This window comes from Homalodisca vitripennis, chromosome 4, assembly GCF_021130785.1.
Source record: "Homalodisca vitripennis isolate AUS2020 chromosome 4, UT_GWSS_2.1, whole genome shotgun sequence".
Lineage (NCBI taxonomy): Eukaryota > Metazoa > Arthropoda > Insecta > Hemiptera > Cicadellidae > Homalodisca > Homalodisca vitripennis.
In genome coordinates, this window is record NC_060210.1 from 68271617 (window position 1) to 68292199 (window position 20583).

The 20583-nt window shown below is 33.0% G+C and overlaps 1 protein-coding gene and 1 long non-coding RNA gene across 2 annotated transcripts in view; one reads left to right on the forward strand and one right to left on the reverse strand.

Annotated features, from left to right (window-relative positions):
* LOC124359467 overlaps positions 1–2396 on the forward strand; it is a 17960-nt gene extending 15564 nt beyond the window's left edge. Inside the window, exon 3 of the long non-coding RNA XR_006922155.1 lies at positions 2271–2396. This is a non-coding gene — a long non-coding RNA (uncharacterized LOC124359467). The remainder of the gene's footprint in view (positions 1–2270) is intronic.
* LOC124359466 (mitochondrial import inner membrane translocase subunit Tim23) lies at positions 588–19344 on the reverse strand. The gene is made up of 5 exons (XM_046812226.1): positions 19176–19344; positions 15842–16085; positions 13469–13638; positions 5635–5758; positions 588–771 (listed from the first exon to the last, which is right to left on the reverse strand). Exons 1-5 carry the CDS (start codon positions 19222–19224, stop codon positions 759–761), a joined length of 600 nt encoding a protein of 199 aa, XP_046668182.1. The 5' UTR covers positions 19225–19344; the 3' UTR covers positions 588–758.
* Positions 19345–20583: the final 1239 nt, after the last annotated feature.

Genomic DNA, 20583 nt, shown 5'->3' on the forward strand with positions numbered 1-20583 from the left:
AGCTCCGTACATTAGTGCAGGTCTGACCACGGAAACATAAAGCCAGTACAAGAGCCTCGGCTTCAGTCCCCAGGGCCCACCTATCACACGTCTGCATTACATTAGAGACCACTTACCCCTGGCAATGACCCTTTCTAGATGAGGTCCCCAGTTTAGAACCCTATCTAGGATCACGCCCAGGTACTTGACCTCAGGCTTCAGCTCAATGGGTGAGCCTTTAAATATAAAGGGACCAATGCCCTCCATCTGTCGCCTCCTGGTAAAGGCAACCACGGCAGCCTTGGTGGGGTTGACGGTGAGGCTAACCTTATCACACCAGTTTCCCACCATGTTCAGAGCAGCATTGGTCAGTTCCGTGATTGTTGTGTTGAACTTGCCACTCACAAGAATCACAATATCATCTGTGTACCCTTGTGCAAAGACACCACTGCTATTCAAAGAATTTAGTGCCAGTCTTACAAAACGTCTTGCGTAAAATAAACTTAACCATGTTCAAACCTTTACCAAAGTCGAAGTTATTATTTTTTTCATGCAGTATTTAATTCATTCCAAGGATAAACATTATTGGAAAATAAAACACACAAGAGTTTGAACAGATTTAAATTTATTTAATTTCCCACTACAGTTACTCATCATTATACTTACAGTCTTACTACATTTTCCAAAAAAATATTACTAAAATCACAGAAAAATTTGGCCGATTTTCAGGAACGTGGCAGTGGTTCTACTTGAATCAACCGATAGTCTCATCTATAAACTCATCTATCTCTTCTGCAAAAAACAAAAATACAACTTCAATTTTTCTTGTCAATAGAAAATTTAAATTGGTATAAATGAAACTATCAGCTGATGCACTATGTCAACACCACAACCACACCATGCTTATTAGAGGGCCTTATTAGATGGTGAAACAATATCACAAGTAACTGAATCATATGACATTAAAACTTGGTTTACGATCAAAAATTTAGTGAACAATTCCTGCACTTAGTTTACGACCTAAGATTTAGTGAACAATTCCTGCAACTCAGATGATACATTTCTAGCTGGCCAGCTACCACCTGGATGTAGTTATTGTTCTGAAATGATTTTCATAACACTTTTGATTAAATTAGGGGACGTGAGATCAAGAACATATTAAATTAACAGTTTTCTCACCTTTTTTGGTTTCTTTATCTATAGTTTGTCCACGTTTTCTTTCATTGTTAATATTCACCACAAGTAAAAAACCACACCAATTATAAATTAGAAAATAACATAAATCAGTAAAAGGCTAGACTGATCTTATGATCTAGAGATACGTGCACAGCCAGTACAGTGAATTTTTAAATTTAATTTGATGCGATAAGTTTATGCATGTTTGATAGCTTTGAACTTGTTCTGAATATTAATAATTTCTAAGGTAGCTAAATACTTTTATGACCTGGAGATTATTATATTCATCTCTGATATTATGTTCGACATGAGTTTTACATGTGGGTTAGGATACGCAGGAACAAATGTACTCTACTAATATAATAATTGGTTAATTTTTATTTATATCACCGTGTAATAGTGGTCTTAGGAATATCAAAATTAAGAGAAATTTTTTCTTAGGACTAGATTCCACACAACAATAAATAACAGACACAAAGTTTAAAATTAATTTGCTTATTTTCTAAGCTGCACAATTTAGAATCGGAATAAAAGATATTAGTAGTGACTACATCATATTAATGGTATAGGTACCTGTTTATGTGATGCTTTTATTTCCTCCCCACAATGAAAATTTGTTGTGTCAAACCTATTTTTGCAAGTTTTATTCCCAAAAATAATGAAGGTTATTTTTTTTTATCTCAATATACTATTTTGGGTGGAGTTACATTTTGCAGAGGATGAAATAAATATAACCAAATCAAATACTTCTCATTTAGTAATTCTGAGTTTTTACCATCAGAGTCAACAAACTATACATTTTTTTAAGGATTATCATATTTTTAGAAAATTACAAAGCCACGTCACAGGTTATTTTTTTCATAACACTTTTATGATCATGGCTATACCAAACAAGTCATAAGTTAGTATATATTTATGAATTTTACAGCAATGTAATAATGCCAACATTATTTAATTCAGTATTATACAGAACTTTATATTGTTCAATATCACTATTTATTGTTATGTTAATGCAGTATTGTAAGATATATATTTAATAAGAAAGTATTAGTGAAAAAAATTATTATTAGTTATTGTTGTTGGAATACAATTGTTAATATTTTCTTTCTTTCTAGGCCTAAACAAGTTTAACACGGTTCTTCTGGGACAGTTACTACATCAGGTTATGTGTTAGAGAAGACCTAATGGTTCCAACTTCAGCAATAGAAAAGATTGTACAAATCAATAAAGAATATTAGTAATACGGCTTAAATTATTTACATACAGTAATCAACAAGCTATGCATATTTCAATTGGAAGTATGCGACACAAATTTTCACAGTATAGGCTTGACTCCAGAGTATTTTATTTCATATTACATAAAAGAATCAATTAGATTTTTTCTCTTAACAATTATTATAGCCAATAAATAAACTATATCGAGATAATAAATCTACATTTCCAAAAACAAAGCAATAACAGTACACTACCAAAAAAACTTACACAAAATTGGCAGATACACAAGAAATTATACAAATTTGTGAAACTGAAAAACTAGATTCCATTTTCTTTTCAACAATAACTAAAGGAATATTATAAATTTATTTTTAATAGAGTTGACATTCATACTGACTTTCTAAGCTGTGCTTTAGTTATTGAACAGAACAGCGAGTCTTGAAAGATCTCATCAGCACAACAAATTGACTGTTTTAGAACGTAATATGATTGGAAAAAAAAAATCGTATGACAAAATTAGTCTACTGACTCTCAGGTACTTGTGGTATTATACCGATTACACTTACTGTTTGTATTTTCTGTAGGCAAATTAAATAAACATATGGAATATGAATAAACATTTCCTTGATGTATTGTTGTGTGGTTAATAATATCAACTGGCAAAGGTCAGGCGGACAATCTGTAAGTATGGCAGTCAGTCAGGCATCCTGTTGGCATAGAATTGGCCTAGGAAGGCTAGGTTGACGCACATATGCCAGGTAGTTAGGATAGGTACATTTTTGTTTTTTGATCTCAAGATCAATAGGCCTGGATAGGACACGTTTAAGAAGCAGGTACAAGTTAAAATATGGTTGGGTAGATTATAGAAAAAAGTGGAGGACAGCTATGGTTAAACGTAAGTTTTTGTTATTTTTGACCAAAAACATAACAGATGAAAATACAATTAAAAAAAAAAAAAAAAAAAACGGTTGAGATACTTATGAGTCTAGAAATTTACTTTAAAATATTAAAATCACTTTCTTTTGCTAGGAATTATCTCATAATCCAGAAATAAAATGACTGGTAATGCAACACACCATCTAATCTTTCTAGTGCATTGTGCAATTATTATATGGTAAAAATTGATCCATAGTAATTGTTATTAATAAATTCTAAACACATGCAAAGTTTGAAATCTCTCCTTTACATTAATATAGCTATATACCAAAAACCACTGTTTTTAAGCATGTACATTGCTGATCAACAATTGATCAGTTTATAACGCAACTGTTAAAGATTTTATTTTATGTGAAACAAATTAAACTTTTTTTTAAACAGACCATTACCACTTATCAAATCAATGAATGTGCCAGGCTGTTTTTGTCAAGTGTTTGAGAAACAAAGCTACTATGCAACAGATTTATATACCTTTTTTCAACAATAAATAATTGAGGAATATGACACATATCACATTATGGTTGAAATAATTCATTAAGACAAGTGTTTTAACACAAATGATTTCTGAAAATGTTATAAAAAGTGCAAGCAACATTTGTATATATTTAATACATTTAGAATGTTTAGGATTACACACAAAGTGAAAGCATGTTGAAAACTAACCACACGTATTTTTCTACAGAAAAATAACAATACAATTCTAGATATAGAGTAAAATTTTACTTTAAAATGCAAAAATGTGGGAAAAAGTTATTGTAAAATACCTACCTATATCAGTTTTTATATTTTAATCATTGTTTTATAAGGAATCATTTATAGAAAAAGAGACACACATTGCAATGCATTTTGTTAAAAAGTGTGTAAACAAAAAATTTCATAACTATTATTTGATAATAAATAAGTTGTTTACATCAAATAGCATTTAACAATAATAAGACATTTCTACACATAAAGGTTTGGGCTGATTTGATTGATGCAAATGTTGAGTTTAGCTCCAGTTCACCTTCCTCTTACGTGTTTGTTTTGAACTTCTTCATTCTTCGTCGCCAACTATTTTTGGATCCCTTCAGACGAACATGACTCCAGATTTCAGGAGTCAATTCTGCAACAGCATCAGATGCTGCACGTAAGAGGAAGGTGAACTGGAGCTAAACTCAACAATATATTTCTGTAATAGATTATTTGTTTTCCACAAAATTCTCAGACATAGGCACATGAGTAATGATACGAATTCTGCATGAACTTCACTACTGTCATCAAAACATTGTCAAAATACCAACAGACCAAAATACAAAACCGTTGAATTTTTTGATAGTTTAAGTTTTAACGAATACCGCAATCCTGTTGGATGTCTGAAGTAACATTGTACTGTAGTTAATAATATTGAAATACAAACTGTCAAAATAGTGAAGGAAACAAGATTTTTCTGGCCATCGTTTAGTGATACAAAAAAATCAGTAATCAAATATCAGATTGCATATCTCGAAATGTAGTTTTACTGATATTTTTTGTATCACTGAATGGTGACAAATGTCCAGAAAAATCCTGTTTCTTTCACAATCCTTCCATTGTCAAAAACTAGATTCGTATAAAGAAGTGTCAAAATTTGCAAAGCTAGCACTTTAAATGCTTTTTGCACCATCAAAATTGTTCTTGCTGCAACATTCAAAAGGTTAATTTGTTCAGTTTCTATGTACTAAATAAAAGAAAAAAAAGCAAGTATCAGTAGATATTTAACTCCTCAAAACATTAACTAATATGCAAAACATTTGACTAAATATTTTACAATCATTCCTGTCCCATGACCATACATATAGTAATTTTATTATATAATGTTCATTTACCTTTAGTAATAAATTTTAATATATATTATTGAGAATATCCATGAAATTTCCTGTGTCTGCTTAATCATTTTGGAATTATGGCTTACCCTTTATTAACACTACAATTGACTTGTTTTTATTTTTAACCACTTTTAACTACTACACACGAGAGCTCACCAACTTTTGTTTATTGCTTACTTTTCATAATCCGCATTCCCTTTAGCAATCAACTACTCTTAAAAAATAATGTTTTAGCTTCCATTTTTAATTTTTGAACATAATACAGGATTTAGGACTCAAATTGAATAAAGTATAATCATGTGGTTTCATAACTAATTTATTTGGAATTGTGACAGTCAATATGTTAAGCAAACCAGCTTTCGACATGGTTTATGTTCAATAACACAACAAAAGACCCGTATGTACAAATAATCTCTACAGAAGAAAGAGCGTTCCTGTGTTCTAAGTTACGAACCCAGCCAGGAGGTAGCGTAAGAAAGCTTACAATGATGGAAAGCTGTTACTCCGCTGCGAGAAGGCTGATATTCTGTCTCTAGACGTCCAAAGACAATAAAGTGAGGCAAGACCCAAACCAACTGCTCCTCCAATCGCCGAGGCTCTTAGGCCAGCTGTAACATATTTTATTAATAACAATTGTTTCTTAATAGTAAGAACAACCTACATTATCAACACACAAAACTGGTTTAGGTAAAATAATACAGATTTCTTAAAATAAAAGACAAAGATTATTTTCAATGTTTTAATTAAAGTTTTAGGGTATACATGACAACAACTGATTGTTTTTGGGATTGGAAAACATATAATTTAAAAATAAATTCTTCTAATCTACTTATAATTACATTTCATTCATTTAATTCCAAACAGATGACACCATTTAACAGTATCGTTAAGTTAGCAAGATGTTTAGGTTACACAATACTCAAACATCAATGCAAAATTTCATTTCAAGATCGGTAGCCATCTCTAGTTGCTATCTTTATAAAAGCATCTTAAAATAAACATACGTACATACATCTTTATGTATGTTCAAATCTAAAAATGACAGTTTATTTTACCCTTTTAGGACTATACAGGGTGATTCAAAACTAAACGCCAATCTCTCGAGAGCTTATTCTATAGCTAAAAACAAGTAAAAAAGTTCATATAACCATATGCCCGGAAACGCTTCGTTAGCGAGTTACGCCTAGCGAAAGATTTCGCCCGGATTTCAGAACCCTTGGTGAAGTCAGGCCGTATACAAATGGTAAAGGTAGTTACAAAGATACAAATACGATTGTTTTTTATGTTTTTATATCTGACAAATTTATTAAAATTCGTCCCAGAGCTGTAAATGCAATACTTTCAGAGATATCTTACGTAAAACACAAGAATTGGTGCAAAGAAATAACACATTTTTGTGTTTAACGTAAGATTACTTCCATAAATGTTAAATAAAGGTCATTTTTTTCTTAAACAGATTTGTAGAACATTTAATTCTGAAAAGATTCATGTGAATTACTTAGGAAAAAAATTAATAATAGGTATTGAAATTTAGCTTTATTTAAAAATAAAACAGACGCACAAAAATGCATATTCTTATCTGCATAAAATATTAACTAATGTTTAGGTTGTGAGTAACAGCTGATAATTTATTCAACACTTTTTATCGTCATATTTTCTTTGCAAAGGTTGGCAATATCAGCTGATCAACAATTAAGTTCATGAAGTAATATTTGAATAACCTTTATGCAGGTTTTTGTATTGTGGCGTGTGAAGATTGTATTTTGTGAGATCCTGTGATTATTTGGAAATATTTTATACAAGTGTATAAAATATTTTATTAAATATTTATTTTTAAAATATTTTATTAAATATTTTTATAAAAGTGTATGTAATTATCTTAGTAAATAATGGCAGATAATGTAAATGGTATGTATTCGTTTGAAGAGTATACGGACATGATACTGATTTACGGCAAATTTAACAAGAATGGTTTAGCTGCAGTTCAGGAATATCGTGATACTTTTCCACATCGAAGAACACCTGATCGCAAAACATTTGAAGCTGTGGAGAGACGACTTAGAGAAACTGGTAGCTTTAAACCGAAGCGAATAGATACTGGTCGTCAACGTAGCGCAAGGAACTATAATAATGAACAAGCAATAATAAATGCTGTAGAATTATCACCAACCACAAGCACCAGACGATTATCACGTCAGTTAAATATTTGCCAGTCAAGCGTATGGCGGACACTTCATGAAGCACAGTTGTACCCATTCCATATAACACGTGTTCAAGACTTATTACCGCAAGATCTTAATAAACGGAAGATGTTCTGCCGCTGGTTAAGAAGAAATTGTTTACGACATCAGTATTTTCTTCGGCGTATTCTCGTTACTGATGAATCCTGTTTTACTAGAAATGGAATTGTAAATTTTCGTAATACCCATACTTGGGCGTACGACAACCCACATGAAACTGCGACGAGGCATTTTCAACATACATTTTCAGTCAATGTATGGCTTGGTGTTCTGGGTGATAATTTGATTGGTCCATTTTTCCTCCCTAATCGACTTAATGGAGTAGCGTACTTAAATTTTTTAAGAACAAACCTGCCTACCCTCTTGGAAGATATTCCTGTTCAAAACAGAATAAATGCATGGTTTATGTACGACGGAGCACCTCCACATTTTTCTAATGATGTGAAAAACTATTTAAATGATACATACGGTAGACAATGGATTGGTCGAAATGGACCAGTAAAATGGCCACCACGTTCTCCTGACCTCACGCCAGCAGACTTTTTCTTATGGGGTTGGATGAAGTCAATTGTTTATTCAAAACGGATTAACACCATAGAGGAGTTACGTAATCGCATTACAGAGGCGGCAGAAACTATCAAGAATGCTCCAAACGTTATGAAACGCGCTAGAAAAGAGTGGATTCGTCGTGCGAAAACGTGCATTGCTAACAACGGAGGACACTTTGAGCAACTATTATAGGTGATTATTACAGTTTTATAAAGGTAAATACATTTTATGTTAATGTTCAGTCTAGAATAAATGATCAGCTGTTACTCACAACCTAAACATTAGTTAATATTTTATGCAGATAAGAATATGCATTTTTGTGCGTCTGTTTTATTTTTAAATAAAGCTAAATTTCAATACCTATTATTAATTTTTTTCCTAAGTAATTCACATGAATCTTTTCAGAATTAAATGTTCTACAAATCTGTTTAAGAAAAAAATGACCTTTATTTAACATTTATGGAAGTAATCTTACGTTAAACACAAAAATGTGTTATTTCTTTGCACCAATTCTTGTGTTTTACGTAAGATATCTCTGAAAGTATTGCATTTACAGCTCTGGGACGAATTTTAATAAATTTGTCAGATATAAAAACATAAAAAACAATCGTATTTTTATCTTTGTAACTACCTTTACCATTTTTATACGGCCTGACTTCACCAAGGGTTCTGAAATCCGGGCGAAATCTTTCGCTAGGCGTAACTCGCTAACGAAGCGTTTCCGGGCATATGGTTATATGAACTTTTTTACTTGTTTTTAGCTATAGAATAAGCTCCCGAGAGATTGCCGTTTAGTTTTGAATCACCCTGTATATTGGCAGTATTGCAGAACAGCATTGAGGACTAGCCGACAATATTGCAATAGCACGTACTTTTCAGCTTTGAATTGGCGACATGCTAGCTAATGTTGCCAGTTCAGTATTTTTAGTTTTAACTACAGTTTAGAAGTTTTAACTGAACAATGAATAGTAATCAAATTAACAACTACACAAAATAAATGCAGTTTCATCTTGGTTTATATATTTATAAACACTTTAACAACAATATTAATGAAGCTGGCCTGGCTTGGTAACTTTGTACCCTTATGTATATAGTGTGAATAGTAATGATGAGCATTTTTAGAAAAGCCATAAATTCCAAACAAACTAAAAGATTTTATTTTTTTGTTTACTTTATACTCTAATTTTATGTTCACTATTAATTTGTCTTGTTATGTTTGTTTTTCTATGTTTGTTAGAAAAAATTTTTACAGAAATATTTTTAAATTTAGTACATTTATATAAAACAATATACCTAATGGACAAAATAAAACTAATTCTCACAGTAAAATATACCTTGATTGCCTTCACATTACATATGTTCCTTGTTTTAAATCTTTTCAGATTTGTTGAAAAAGTTAAAACTATTATTTTTTATTAAAGGAATTTTATTTCTGACATTTTGGTACCAAAACAGCTTTCTATCTTAATTGAGCTTTTTGTTTTGTTTTTATGAAATTCTAGGAAAAACTTTTGCTATTACACCTACCCCAAAAATGGTGATATATAATTTTGGAACATAGCAATTTTTTATTCCTGGTCTCAAAAGGGTTAAATGATTTTAAATCACTAGGTTTAAGATTTAAAAAGAAATATACAAAAATATTGTGTGTGTTATCAAACATCTTTAACCCTTCAACGCACTATTTAATTTGAACTGAACACCCCCTAAGTGGTCCACTTAATTTCTTGTTTTTCACAGTTTTGTGACATTACCTATACATACATTAAATGATTTTCTGTTAAGCCTATACTTGTAAAAGTGATTGTATTGCTAAAATATAAGTATACCCATACAAACGTGTACAAAATACCATTACAAAATTTTTTAAGACATGTTTACTGGAATTTATTTGCTGTACTTATATTAAAAATTTGCAACTGTGTGTCTTTCAGTTAGGCGCATTGGTGGAGGCTCAGTGGATGGTCTGCCTTGAACTGTTCTTGGTACCTCTTGTTGAAATCTTTCCAAAATTTCTTTTACTAGGCCTAATCTAAATGTTAAGTGATCAATATTGTTGTGTTTTGACTTCCAAATGATGTATGAGTTCAGAATTGTAATGTTTAGCTTACGCTTGAAGACTTTCATGTACCATTTACTACCTCTTTTCCTTTCCAGTAGATAGTTCTCTAGCATTTGATCTCTAAGGTCCACACCCCCCCATATTCTTATTATATTCTACTACAATACCAAACATAACAAAACAAATAAACAGCTAAACACAAACAATAACATCGTCATGCCAGCAGACAAAGTCGTTTCACAGTCAATTGCGTAGTTAGAAACAGCTGACAGCAAGCGCCACCTTGATCGATGTTTATCGTCTACTATAAACTACATGTTGAACGGCTTTCGATACATAGGTATCAATACACTGATAGTTCATTTCATCTTCTTTCCAACGATGTATAACTCGAATGTATTACACCGAAAATAACCTAAATATATTCGTTACAAGATCGGACTGCGCGATGCGTACAGCGTACGTCGCGGGCCAAGTTCAGTGGTAAACACTAGACGTATGGCATACGTCCCGGTGCGTCGAAGGGTTAAATGATTCTTGCTATTAGTAACAAAATGTTGAAGACTAAACCAATTTCATTTATAAACTTGTAATAATTTATACTTTAGTATATACAGGAGTGCTGAAAATCTTGAAACAGTCCAATATCTTCTGTACTCGTAAACGTACAAACATAAAACTTTGTACAGTGACATAGGGCATAAAATTGACCTTTTGATGCAATCAGCAGCTCTTCACCACCTCTGGGCAATGACCCATTAGGAGTCGGTAGGAAAATCTTAAATAAAAGCCATAGGTGCAGATAATTTTAAAGGGTTAATCAAGCAAAGAATGCCACAAACCACAAAAGCTTTATTCATAACAAAATTGTTCACTATTAGGAATTACAGTAAGGCAAAGACGTTGGATGTCTTACAGACATTTGTTAAAGACACACATAGCTCTATTACCTCAGCCGCATCAGAACACGAAATTAGTCACTTTGCAGTGAGTAGAATTTTGTAACAAAATAATTTTAAAGGAGTGTTTTCCCAGGGACACAGCTAGACTAACTTCTGGTCCGTATATTCCGAATCTCACCTTAGAGTGAAGGCGCGAACCATCTGTATAAAACTTCTGTAGTAGGGTAGGTCTCCTTTTTACTCCATTTCTTCCTTTCTTCAATAGAGACTGTATGTGGTTTTTTAAAGGAGTATTTCTTAACCATTGCTTCTGACACTTTCAGCCTCAGGAAATTTCAGAGTAATTTTCATATTACTCTTCATCATTAGGTCCGTTCTCCCTAAACACTCACTGAATGACCTTAGTGCAAAATTGGCCTCTTATGACTGGGACAATATAATATACCAAAACAACCATAGTTTACACCTACTTTTCAACAAAATTTGGACTGTGCTTAACAACGCTATATCATACTTTAAAAGACTTACTAAATTTGCCTTAAATCTGCCAAAAAAATATAAAAAATGAATGGTATAAACCATGATTTGGTTAAAAAGAAGAACATTTTTTGTATTATAACAGTATATAAAAATATTGTTAAGACAGAGCTTTCTAGCCCTGAAAAACACGTACAGAGAAGCTATTGCTTCAGCTAAGTGCCAACATAATGAAAACTACATAAACTAAAGCAATAATAAGTGTAAAGCTGGGTGGAAACTTATCAACAGCAACACTTATCTTTAAGGTTACTCCTGATATTTTTAATGATTTTTCATTAACTCTGTGTTAGAAATTAAATACAGTTTGGGCAATTCTTCTTGTGCTGCAAGAGAATGTTTACAAAAAACTAACTGTAAACTACCACCAGAAACTTTAAATGGACAGATATCAGACCCGAGGGTAAAATCATATCTGTTAAAAACCTAAACAACTCTGACAGTAGTGACATATACAACATGTCCAATAACAAGGAAAATTATCCCAGATATTGTTGTCCCTCTTACAATACGTATTAATCTCTGTTTAAATGTAAGTTATTTTCTTGAAGAAATCAAAATCTCAAGAGTTTGCCCAGTGTTTAAGACGAGTTCTAAAAATAAACCTGAAAGTTATCACCCGATTTCTATAGTTTTGGTTGTTGGTAAACTACTTGAAACCCTGGTTTATAAGCAAATTTTTAATTATTTTAAACAAATAACCTACTAAATTCTATGTAATTTGGTTTTAGGAAAAATAAATCTACCTTAGAAGCCCTAGAAAAATTAATTAGAGACATCTCGCAAGCCTTTGGGGAGAAGGCAATTGCTCAGGCCACTTTATGTGATCTGAGCAGGGCTTTTGATTGTATGGACATCAATGATCTTCCCATGAAATTATCATACTATGGGTTAGACAGTGGACCTCTCTCATTTCTAAAATCCTATCTAAGCAACACAAAGCAAAAGGTTTATAACAATGGTAACTGGTCTCAGGAAGTAAATGTCACACTTTCCCTCAGGGATCCATATTTAATCCTCTGTTATTCTTGGTCTGTATTAACACATTAACGGTTGACTCCATAAATTACGTTTTAGCGGTATAGTGCCAAATTTTTTTAATGTAAATTCTTGGAACTTTGGATTTTTTCCTCTTTACTAATAACTGCGATTTCATGATTTACTTATCAATCATGTTTATAAAGTGTAGTTTACTTTAGCCCGACACTACTATTTACATATAAAATTTTTACTAAAACACGTACCTGTTGGGCCATTATATACAACGCCTTATAGTAGGAAAATTTTGTTTTCTTTGTTGGCAGCACGAATATTATTTACCTGTTTTTAGTCCAAACTGTTTTCTCGCCATTTAACGGGTACCTCACATTGTTTTTCTTTCTGCTAAGTGATGTTACTCTGATTGTACATAGTGCTCAGTTACTTAGTAAAATGAATGATCAATTGTGTTCATCTGAAACTGATCGAATGACTGATAATCCTTTGCCACCTTCGATTTATATGGGGATATAAGTGACGATGGTAGTGTCGAGTCAATGATAGTTAATGATGTATCCGACGAGATTTACTTGGACAAAAAATAAATAATTTAGTAAAGTATTGTTTTATTAACATTTAGTACTATTTCATTTTTTTCCAATTGCTCCAAGAGTCTTCAATAGACTAATTTGTACAATAATTATAAAGACCTTGAGATTATTAAAAAATAATAGTCAAAATTTGTTAACAATCCACTCATCAAGAGACAGTAGGAATATTCAAAGATAGAAAATTTTTATTGAAATTTAGGAAAACCAATAGGCATAAATATAATCAATTTTAATCTCACTGTTATAACATGTTAATATATGCAAACACAAGTTATTACTTCACATTACAGTATTAATTTTCTAGATTTGCATTTAGAAGAGTTTTAGATACTTTGGAAGAATATTATTTCATAGCCAATCTCAGTGATCTCTCTAGGGGATAAACAACAAACATACATATATGCCTAGAATATTGAATGGGTACATGGGTATGGTGTACCTGTTGATCTGAACAGCATGCCAGTGGTGGTGGCAGCTGCTACTGTGTTGAGTTCATCCTCGGTACCTCTCAGCCAGGCCAGAATGACACCGAATCCACTGTACATGACAGCTATTGAGCCCAAAGTATTAGCTCGAGCTGCACCTTGCTTCATCACGTGATTCAGTACTCTGAAAACACAATATACATTTAGTCTACCAGGTTGTACATGGCCCAATTAGTTATACAACACAATCGTAATGGATCTCTGACAACACTTAAGCTTATTTTATTGTGTAATTGAAGTTCTAGTTTACATTGCATATAGTAATTAAGTATGAAAAATTACTATACACTAGAGATCAAAGAGTGTTTTATAGTTGTGAATATATTCAAGTAACAGTAATATAATGAGAAATTGAATATTGTAGCCTATTATAATTACCACTGTATAATTCTTCAAGACTGGTATATTACTTACAGTAAACCCTCATTAATCCAGGCCCTGTTAATTTGGGTCACATAACATTGGGGTAATTTAACAGTAATTTACAAAATTGAGTAATAAATAAATATAAAAAATATATTTTATTGTGCATGTTCATCAATTATTTCTGGTTTACAGAACAACTCAATGGCTAAAATCATTATTGTGACTAATATAGTAATATACAAGGGCTATCCAAAAAGTAGATTACGTTTCGATATAAACAAAAAACAAAGTACAAGAAAAAATTGTATTACATACATTTGAAAGTGACACTAAAATATTAATTTTAAAGATAATCACCATACAAAAGTAGGCACATCATATTGGTAAATTAGTTTTGAAATTTAAGCGTTATAAAATTCTGCCACCTGAGTTTTCAACCAGGTAGTCAAACCCTCCCGCAGTTCCACTTCGTCATCAAAGAGCTGCATAGCAAGCCAGGTCTTGATTGCTGGAAACAGGAAGTAATTGCTGGGTGCAAGGCTGTAACACGGATGTGGAAACACCTCCCACTTAAAAGTATCCAGAACTTCTAGAGTCCGATTTGCCATGTGTGGTCACGCATTATCATACAAAAACAATATTCTTGAACTTATCTTTCCTCTGTGCTTGTTTTGTATCAGCCCTTCTTAACTTTCGCAAGGCTTCACAATACCTCGCAGAATTTATGGTTATGCCACATTCTAAGACATCAACAAGAACTCTTCCTTTTCTGTCCCAAAAACAGTTGCCATAATCTTCCATGCCAAAAATGTTTGCATGCATTTCCTTGATTTTTTGTAGAGGAGTGAGTGTGCTCCCACTCCATACACCATTATTTTATTTCACAATTCACATGTTTTATCCAAGTCTTGTCTCTTGCAATGATTTGATCGAGCAGCGAGTCACCATCTTTTCCATAAGTATAAAAAAAGCAGCTATATGCTCATTTTTACGGGTTTCTGTTAAGATTTTCAGTACCCATCTTGAACAAAATTTATGGTAACCTAACTTCTGAGTAATAATTTTCTGTAACATACTCCTTCATCTTCTTTAACCCTCTCCCGCTCCCATTGTTTCCAGGCGCTCACGGTGCTTCTAACCTCAATTAATTCGCTCTGCCGGTCGGGCTCAGTCAAAATACACGGCGTCTCAACTTACATACGTTCTGTCATTGTAATTAACTATAATTATATATATTAATTATTTTACTATATATTGGTTCAATGAAGTTGACTGTACGAGACCAGGGAGGGGGCACACGGACAGCAGGGCGCCGGGTTGTGTGTTGCGCAGTTACTTGGTGAAGGTCATTGTCTGGCTCGCCGTCACTGCCCCTGCCACTGTGATCACTCCGAACTACATCCTCAATGCCACCAACCACTTCACAAAGCTCTGGTACATCACTACACTCACTTGAATCGTCGCAATCACTACTAATAACGAGATCTATTTCACTGTCACGAAGTGTACGACTACAACCCGCCATTGTTTCTGCACAACTAATATAAATAGTAAAATAATGAAATAAATCTACTGTAAGAGTAAAGTAAATGGTCTCCTGATAGCAAACAACCCATAGTAGTACAAATTATTGCTACTCGAGAGCAGCACTTATCAGCTCAAGATATTATTACGTTATTACGGGGACACAGACAGAAATTAAATTTTTTCAGCCACGCAAAGTCTAGGCTTTGCTAACACTCAGGCAAAAATGCAAAGAAATTAGCTAAGCCACCCACAACATAGAGAATCATTAGATTAGTTGTTGCAACTAAAAACATCAGCGAAATACTTCAAACCGAAATTAAGTACAAGTTCAACAAGGATCACATATTACCAGTATTTCTGTATCCAGTCCCAACACACCAACATAGCCATGCAATGTGTTAATCTAATGACAAAATAGTCTCTAAATAACTTACTGAGTCCGTCGTAACTTTCCAGTTTGGCCAGCCAGTGAGGTGTTTTTTAGTCCATTGTAGAAGCCACCACTTCCTCCAACCATTGCTCCAATCATACAAGAACCTCCTATTTGAGAAAAAGCCAGTTCAAATCGTCCACGCTGTTTGCTTGCTCCCTCTAGTAATATGTACTCAGGCTGCGAAGTGGGTAGATAGGCCGGATCAAAATTTAGGTATGGAGATGATATACGAGTTTTAGGAGACACTGAAAAAAAGGATTCAAAGGTAAAGAACAGACAAGTGGCACGTGATCACAATGCATAAATTATAGATTTTAGAGAAAAATATGCAATCATATCCCAAGTCTTTTGAAAAACTACTTTTTAAATAAATTCATTCATTCATTCAAAATAAAACGTTACTCTATAAGAACTTATGGTACTTTATCTGGAGGCCACATGGTCCTGTCCACTATTAGGGATTAGGCTATATAAGTAAGTAAATACATGTGTACATATTATAAATTAAAAAAATTAAAGTTACCAGTTACAAAGCACGTGCCCACGTGATCTGAGATTAAATTTAGGTACTATATCACTGGATGTTTTTATTTTTACTCAAAAAGTGTGGGCTGGCACTAAAAGCATTGCTGAAGCCGCACTGATGACCAGGGGCAATTTCCATCTGTACTTTCACAACCTGAGATCATGTCCCAGATTGTCCAGCCTTTTCCGATGTAAGATCACGTTGGACAATTGAAAAAATCTGATAAAGATAGCACCCACATTCAAGCTCAGATAACGTGAGTGCTTCTAAGGGTTAACTTTAACTTTGGTAATAGTATTAACATATTTATAATCACCAGAGAGTTCACTTATGGCTGGTTTATACCCTCCAGTTAAATCCACACTGGGTACAGCAAATACTGATGTTTTATACTTAAATCTAGACAACCTAATGTATGTCCAGGTGCGGCACATCACTAACCGCAAATGTCGAGATTCTGGGGCGCAAGGGTAATTCGATAGGTCTAGTCTACTGCGGGGGGTGACTGTTGGAGTTGGTAAGGTTCGTTCCCTAAGAGTCAAAAGGTTTTTGCCAGTTTAGACATAAGAATGTGCCACCCCCTCCTGCTTTGACTGAAGAGGCTGGTTCAGAGCTGGCTTTCTCTTCTTCCAAGGAACATGACTTGAGGTTAGTGGCCTAAAATTTTCCTCATTAATCTCGACAGAAGGCGGCACCTACACCCAACCTTATCCATCCAGAGTATCCTGGCACTCCGGAAGCAGCACAAAGGTCCTTATAGGACTACGTGCAGTTTTCTAAGCTTCTTATCCAAAGAGAACAAAAAATATATTTATAATAACCTAATTTAAACAAATTTTCATCACGTGAGAACAATTAGTAGAGAGGGACAGAGTGGTCTTTGAATAATATGAAAGTACCAAACTTACTATTGTTTTATCACCAGTTAACATATTTCAAGCCCTCTAAAATAATATACAACACAACATATACTGTACCTTTCATGATTTATTATAACATAGCTTACAGAGTAACAAAACAGATGTGGCATTACAGCTACATTTCTGTTTGCACATATAAAGTTAAGCCACATTACTTCTATCATTTTTCTCAACAAATCCATACAGAGACAAACAATTTTACTATTTTTAGAGTAAATTAGTCCATTCAAGTGATAACTCAAGGGATGTTTATCATTTGCTGTCAACAGTGATGGGTAACACTGGGAGATATTTGAAGGAACAAGATTAGTGTTCTATTTTTAACCCATTGTGGGTTGGTTTTATAAGCACACGTGCCCCAAGAGTACAAATTATTTAACTGCAGCTAGGCAGCTACACTGCAATGGCGTGTAGCAGGACATCAATCACAGTCTTCATTCAAAACTATCTTTAGAATGAAGTATATTTTTGATATAAATATATTACTTACGCCTTTATACTGTATACCAATATTACTATACATAAATACCATTGTATGAGACATTATTATTAATATATTCATGTACACTTAAGGAAAAAATCAAATTAAGTAACACTTAACCAAATGGACAATATTATAAGCTCAATTAAGTGTTCCAATTCAATATGAGTATACAGTATACTAGTACAATTTGTTGGGCAGTTATAGTAGTTTTAAAACCTTCGCTGTGGCTCTATACTGAGTAAGACCAACTAGTACTAATGTGATCGTGCACAGTAGTAGGTTTGTCACAGCCAACATGTTAAACAGTAGTTAACACCTTTACTATTGCTCTATAGTAAGTGCTCTCTTTAGTATTGCCGAATAGTTTCAACCTGATTATGCGCCGTATGGCATCCATCAGTTAATAAGTTTAAAAGGTAAAACAAAAGGTAATTCCTTTTGGAAAATGAAAAAGACTGGTGAACTCTGCAACCACGTATTCCCGTGAAGTCTTATAAATAAATACAAATTCATATCACAGTGAAAAGACTTTTCATCTTCCTGAAATGTACGTCAGTGGTGAGTATGGTAGATTGCTAACAGGTTACATAACAACGAGGGGTAGTTCTTGCATATTTGATCCCAAACAAATAGCATGACTATTGAGAGGCCTGGCGCTAAACACAAACATTTTAAATTGACTTAAATTTGATCAACAGCAAAGGGCATTTTACTACAAAGGATGTATGTAGCCTATGTATGTATGTATGTGTGTGTGTGTGTGCGTGCGTGTATGTTGCTTTTGATTTGACCAATACAAGCGACAACATTTGACCTTCTACTGAAGGCACTACCTGCAGGGGGTTATGCCTAGGTTGACCTACATATCTGAACTTCAACAATCGACACACATGAAGTTGGGGACTCACGCTGCACCAAACTTCTACATTTGGCACAAACAACATGAAACAAAATACTATTCACATTTGACCAACACCCACGACGTTCAACAAATGGTACAACCAACGTTGGGCAATTAAATTAACGACATAACTAAAACTACCATGTTATTTTTTTCTGGTTGGTTAGAATAATGGTAATAAATAACAAAATATTGATTATTCTACATATACCGATGTTGTTTTTGTCCAGAAGTACTAGGTTACATAGACTACGAATAAAGCTTATTACAATATTACAAATTAAAAACTAAACTATGTTATTTTACAAAATAATTTAATCAATATAGAAGCCCAGATAATAGTTAATGTACTTAAATATGCTGTATCCTAACATCTAGTAACACAAGACTACAATTTCAAATGTGAAATGTGACTTTTCAATTAATAATTTCACATGCAGAATAGCCTATTACATAGGCTTGTATACATTACATTTGTATTAAGAGCACTTGAATAATACTTACCCGAAAAATTGAAATCTTCATTTTTATCCGGATATGAAGGAGGATCCATTGGTTTATTTAATGGTTACACAGTAGGTTTAAATTATATTAGTACTATTCAAGCTAGAGGTAATAATACATCATACTAAAATGTGTAAGACAGATCAAGGAAAGAAAAAAATTTGGAGAACACAGAACACCAACACCAAGACGATAATTCCAAAGACCAAACCAATGTTACTGTAACTATGTTAGGCATCTCTCTTCGGGAAACTTAGGCTTAAATTATCCATGAAGCTTCGGGGTACAATAACATTATTTGAGTAGGCCATTTCCAAAACCTGTTATTTAGAATTTTTGTAATTTTACAGTATTCAATAAAAACATTATTAATTAACATATCTTTTTGATTTTTTCACCAAACATTTTAGAAAAATGTCCTTTTTTTATTTAACAAAGTCTGTATAATCACAAGACTTTTGTTTTTTAGTAATTAAATATTGAGTTTTGGATATAGCTGGTTTTGGAAATGATAATGAATATAACTGGTTTTGGAACTGTACAAGAAGCCATTTTGTTTTTTGGTACATTTCCAAAACCAGTTAAAATGATTTTAATTTCCAAAAACAGTTAAAAAGGGTTTGAATAAATAAATTACCTGTGACAAATTTTAATTTTATTCATATTTATTAATAAGTACAAAAGACTTGATGATTTTATTTTAATAGTGCCCTTTCATGGTTGTGAATACTTAACGACAATATAAAAATAAAAAGTAATTAAAAAGAACTTTAACCAACAACATCATGAAAATTTCACTTTACTGTCGACAACATCAATGTAAAAAGGTTTCTATGCAACCACTTCATCTTCATCCTCCATTAAATCGAAGTCAATATCTTCATGCTCAATAGGTGTACCGGTATTTAAGTTGGCTTGCTGAACAAATACATTTGAATAGTATTGCAAAAGTTCGTTTTGGCTCCATTCTTCTCCAAAATGAAGTTCTAGAAGTCGTTTCACATCATCAAGTTTGGCGGATTTTACAGGAATTTCTTTGCTCACCTTTTCTGATCGTATACCGTATTCTTTAAAGTTTTTCCTCTTTTGCATAGAGTTTTGCCCTTCCCACTTTCAAAATTATAAAAAGGTTCTCCTCGAACCAAAACAGTTGTCAACGTTTTGTTTCTTCTAAAAACAATCTTTTTTGACTTTTGGAATTGAAAATGCCAGTCAGTCGTCCTCTTCAAAACTTCATCTGAAGACTGTTTCCAATCAATAACCTCACAGTCTTCTCCAAGTTGAATAACTGTTGTAACTTTCCGGAACATTTCAAGATATTTATCAGGATTTTCAATAACACTATTACTTTTGAACTGTCGCTCAAGGATTCCGAAAACCCTGTCAGGTGGGATAAACGAATGGCCAA

Bases quoted from the DNA above. Each gene is read 5' to 3' on its own strand.
- LOC124359466 (XM_046812226.1), bottom strand. From the start codon at position 19,224: ATGGATCCTCCTTCATATCCGGATAAAAATGAAGATTTCAATTTTTCG. The intron at 16,086-19,175 runs GTAAGTATTATT...CCTTTTTTTCAG, and splicing joins TGAAGATTTCAATTTTTCGG to TGTCTCCTAAAACTCGTATA. The intron at 5,759-13,468 runs GTACACCATACC...AATATGTTACAG, and splicing joins CATGCTGTTCAGATCAACAG to CTGGCCTAAGAGCCTCGGCG.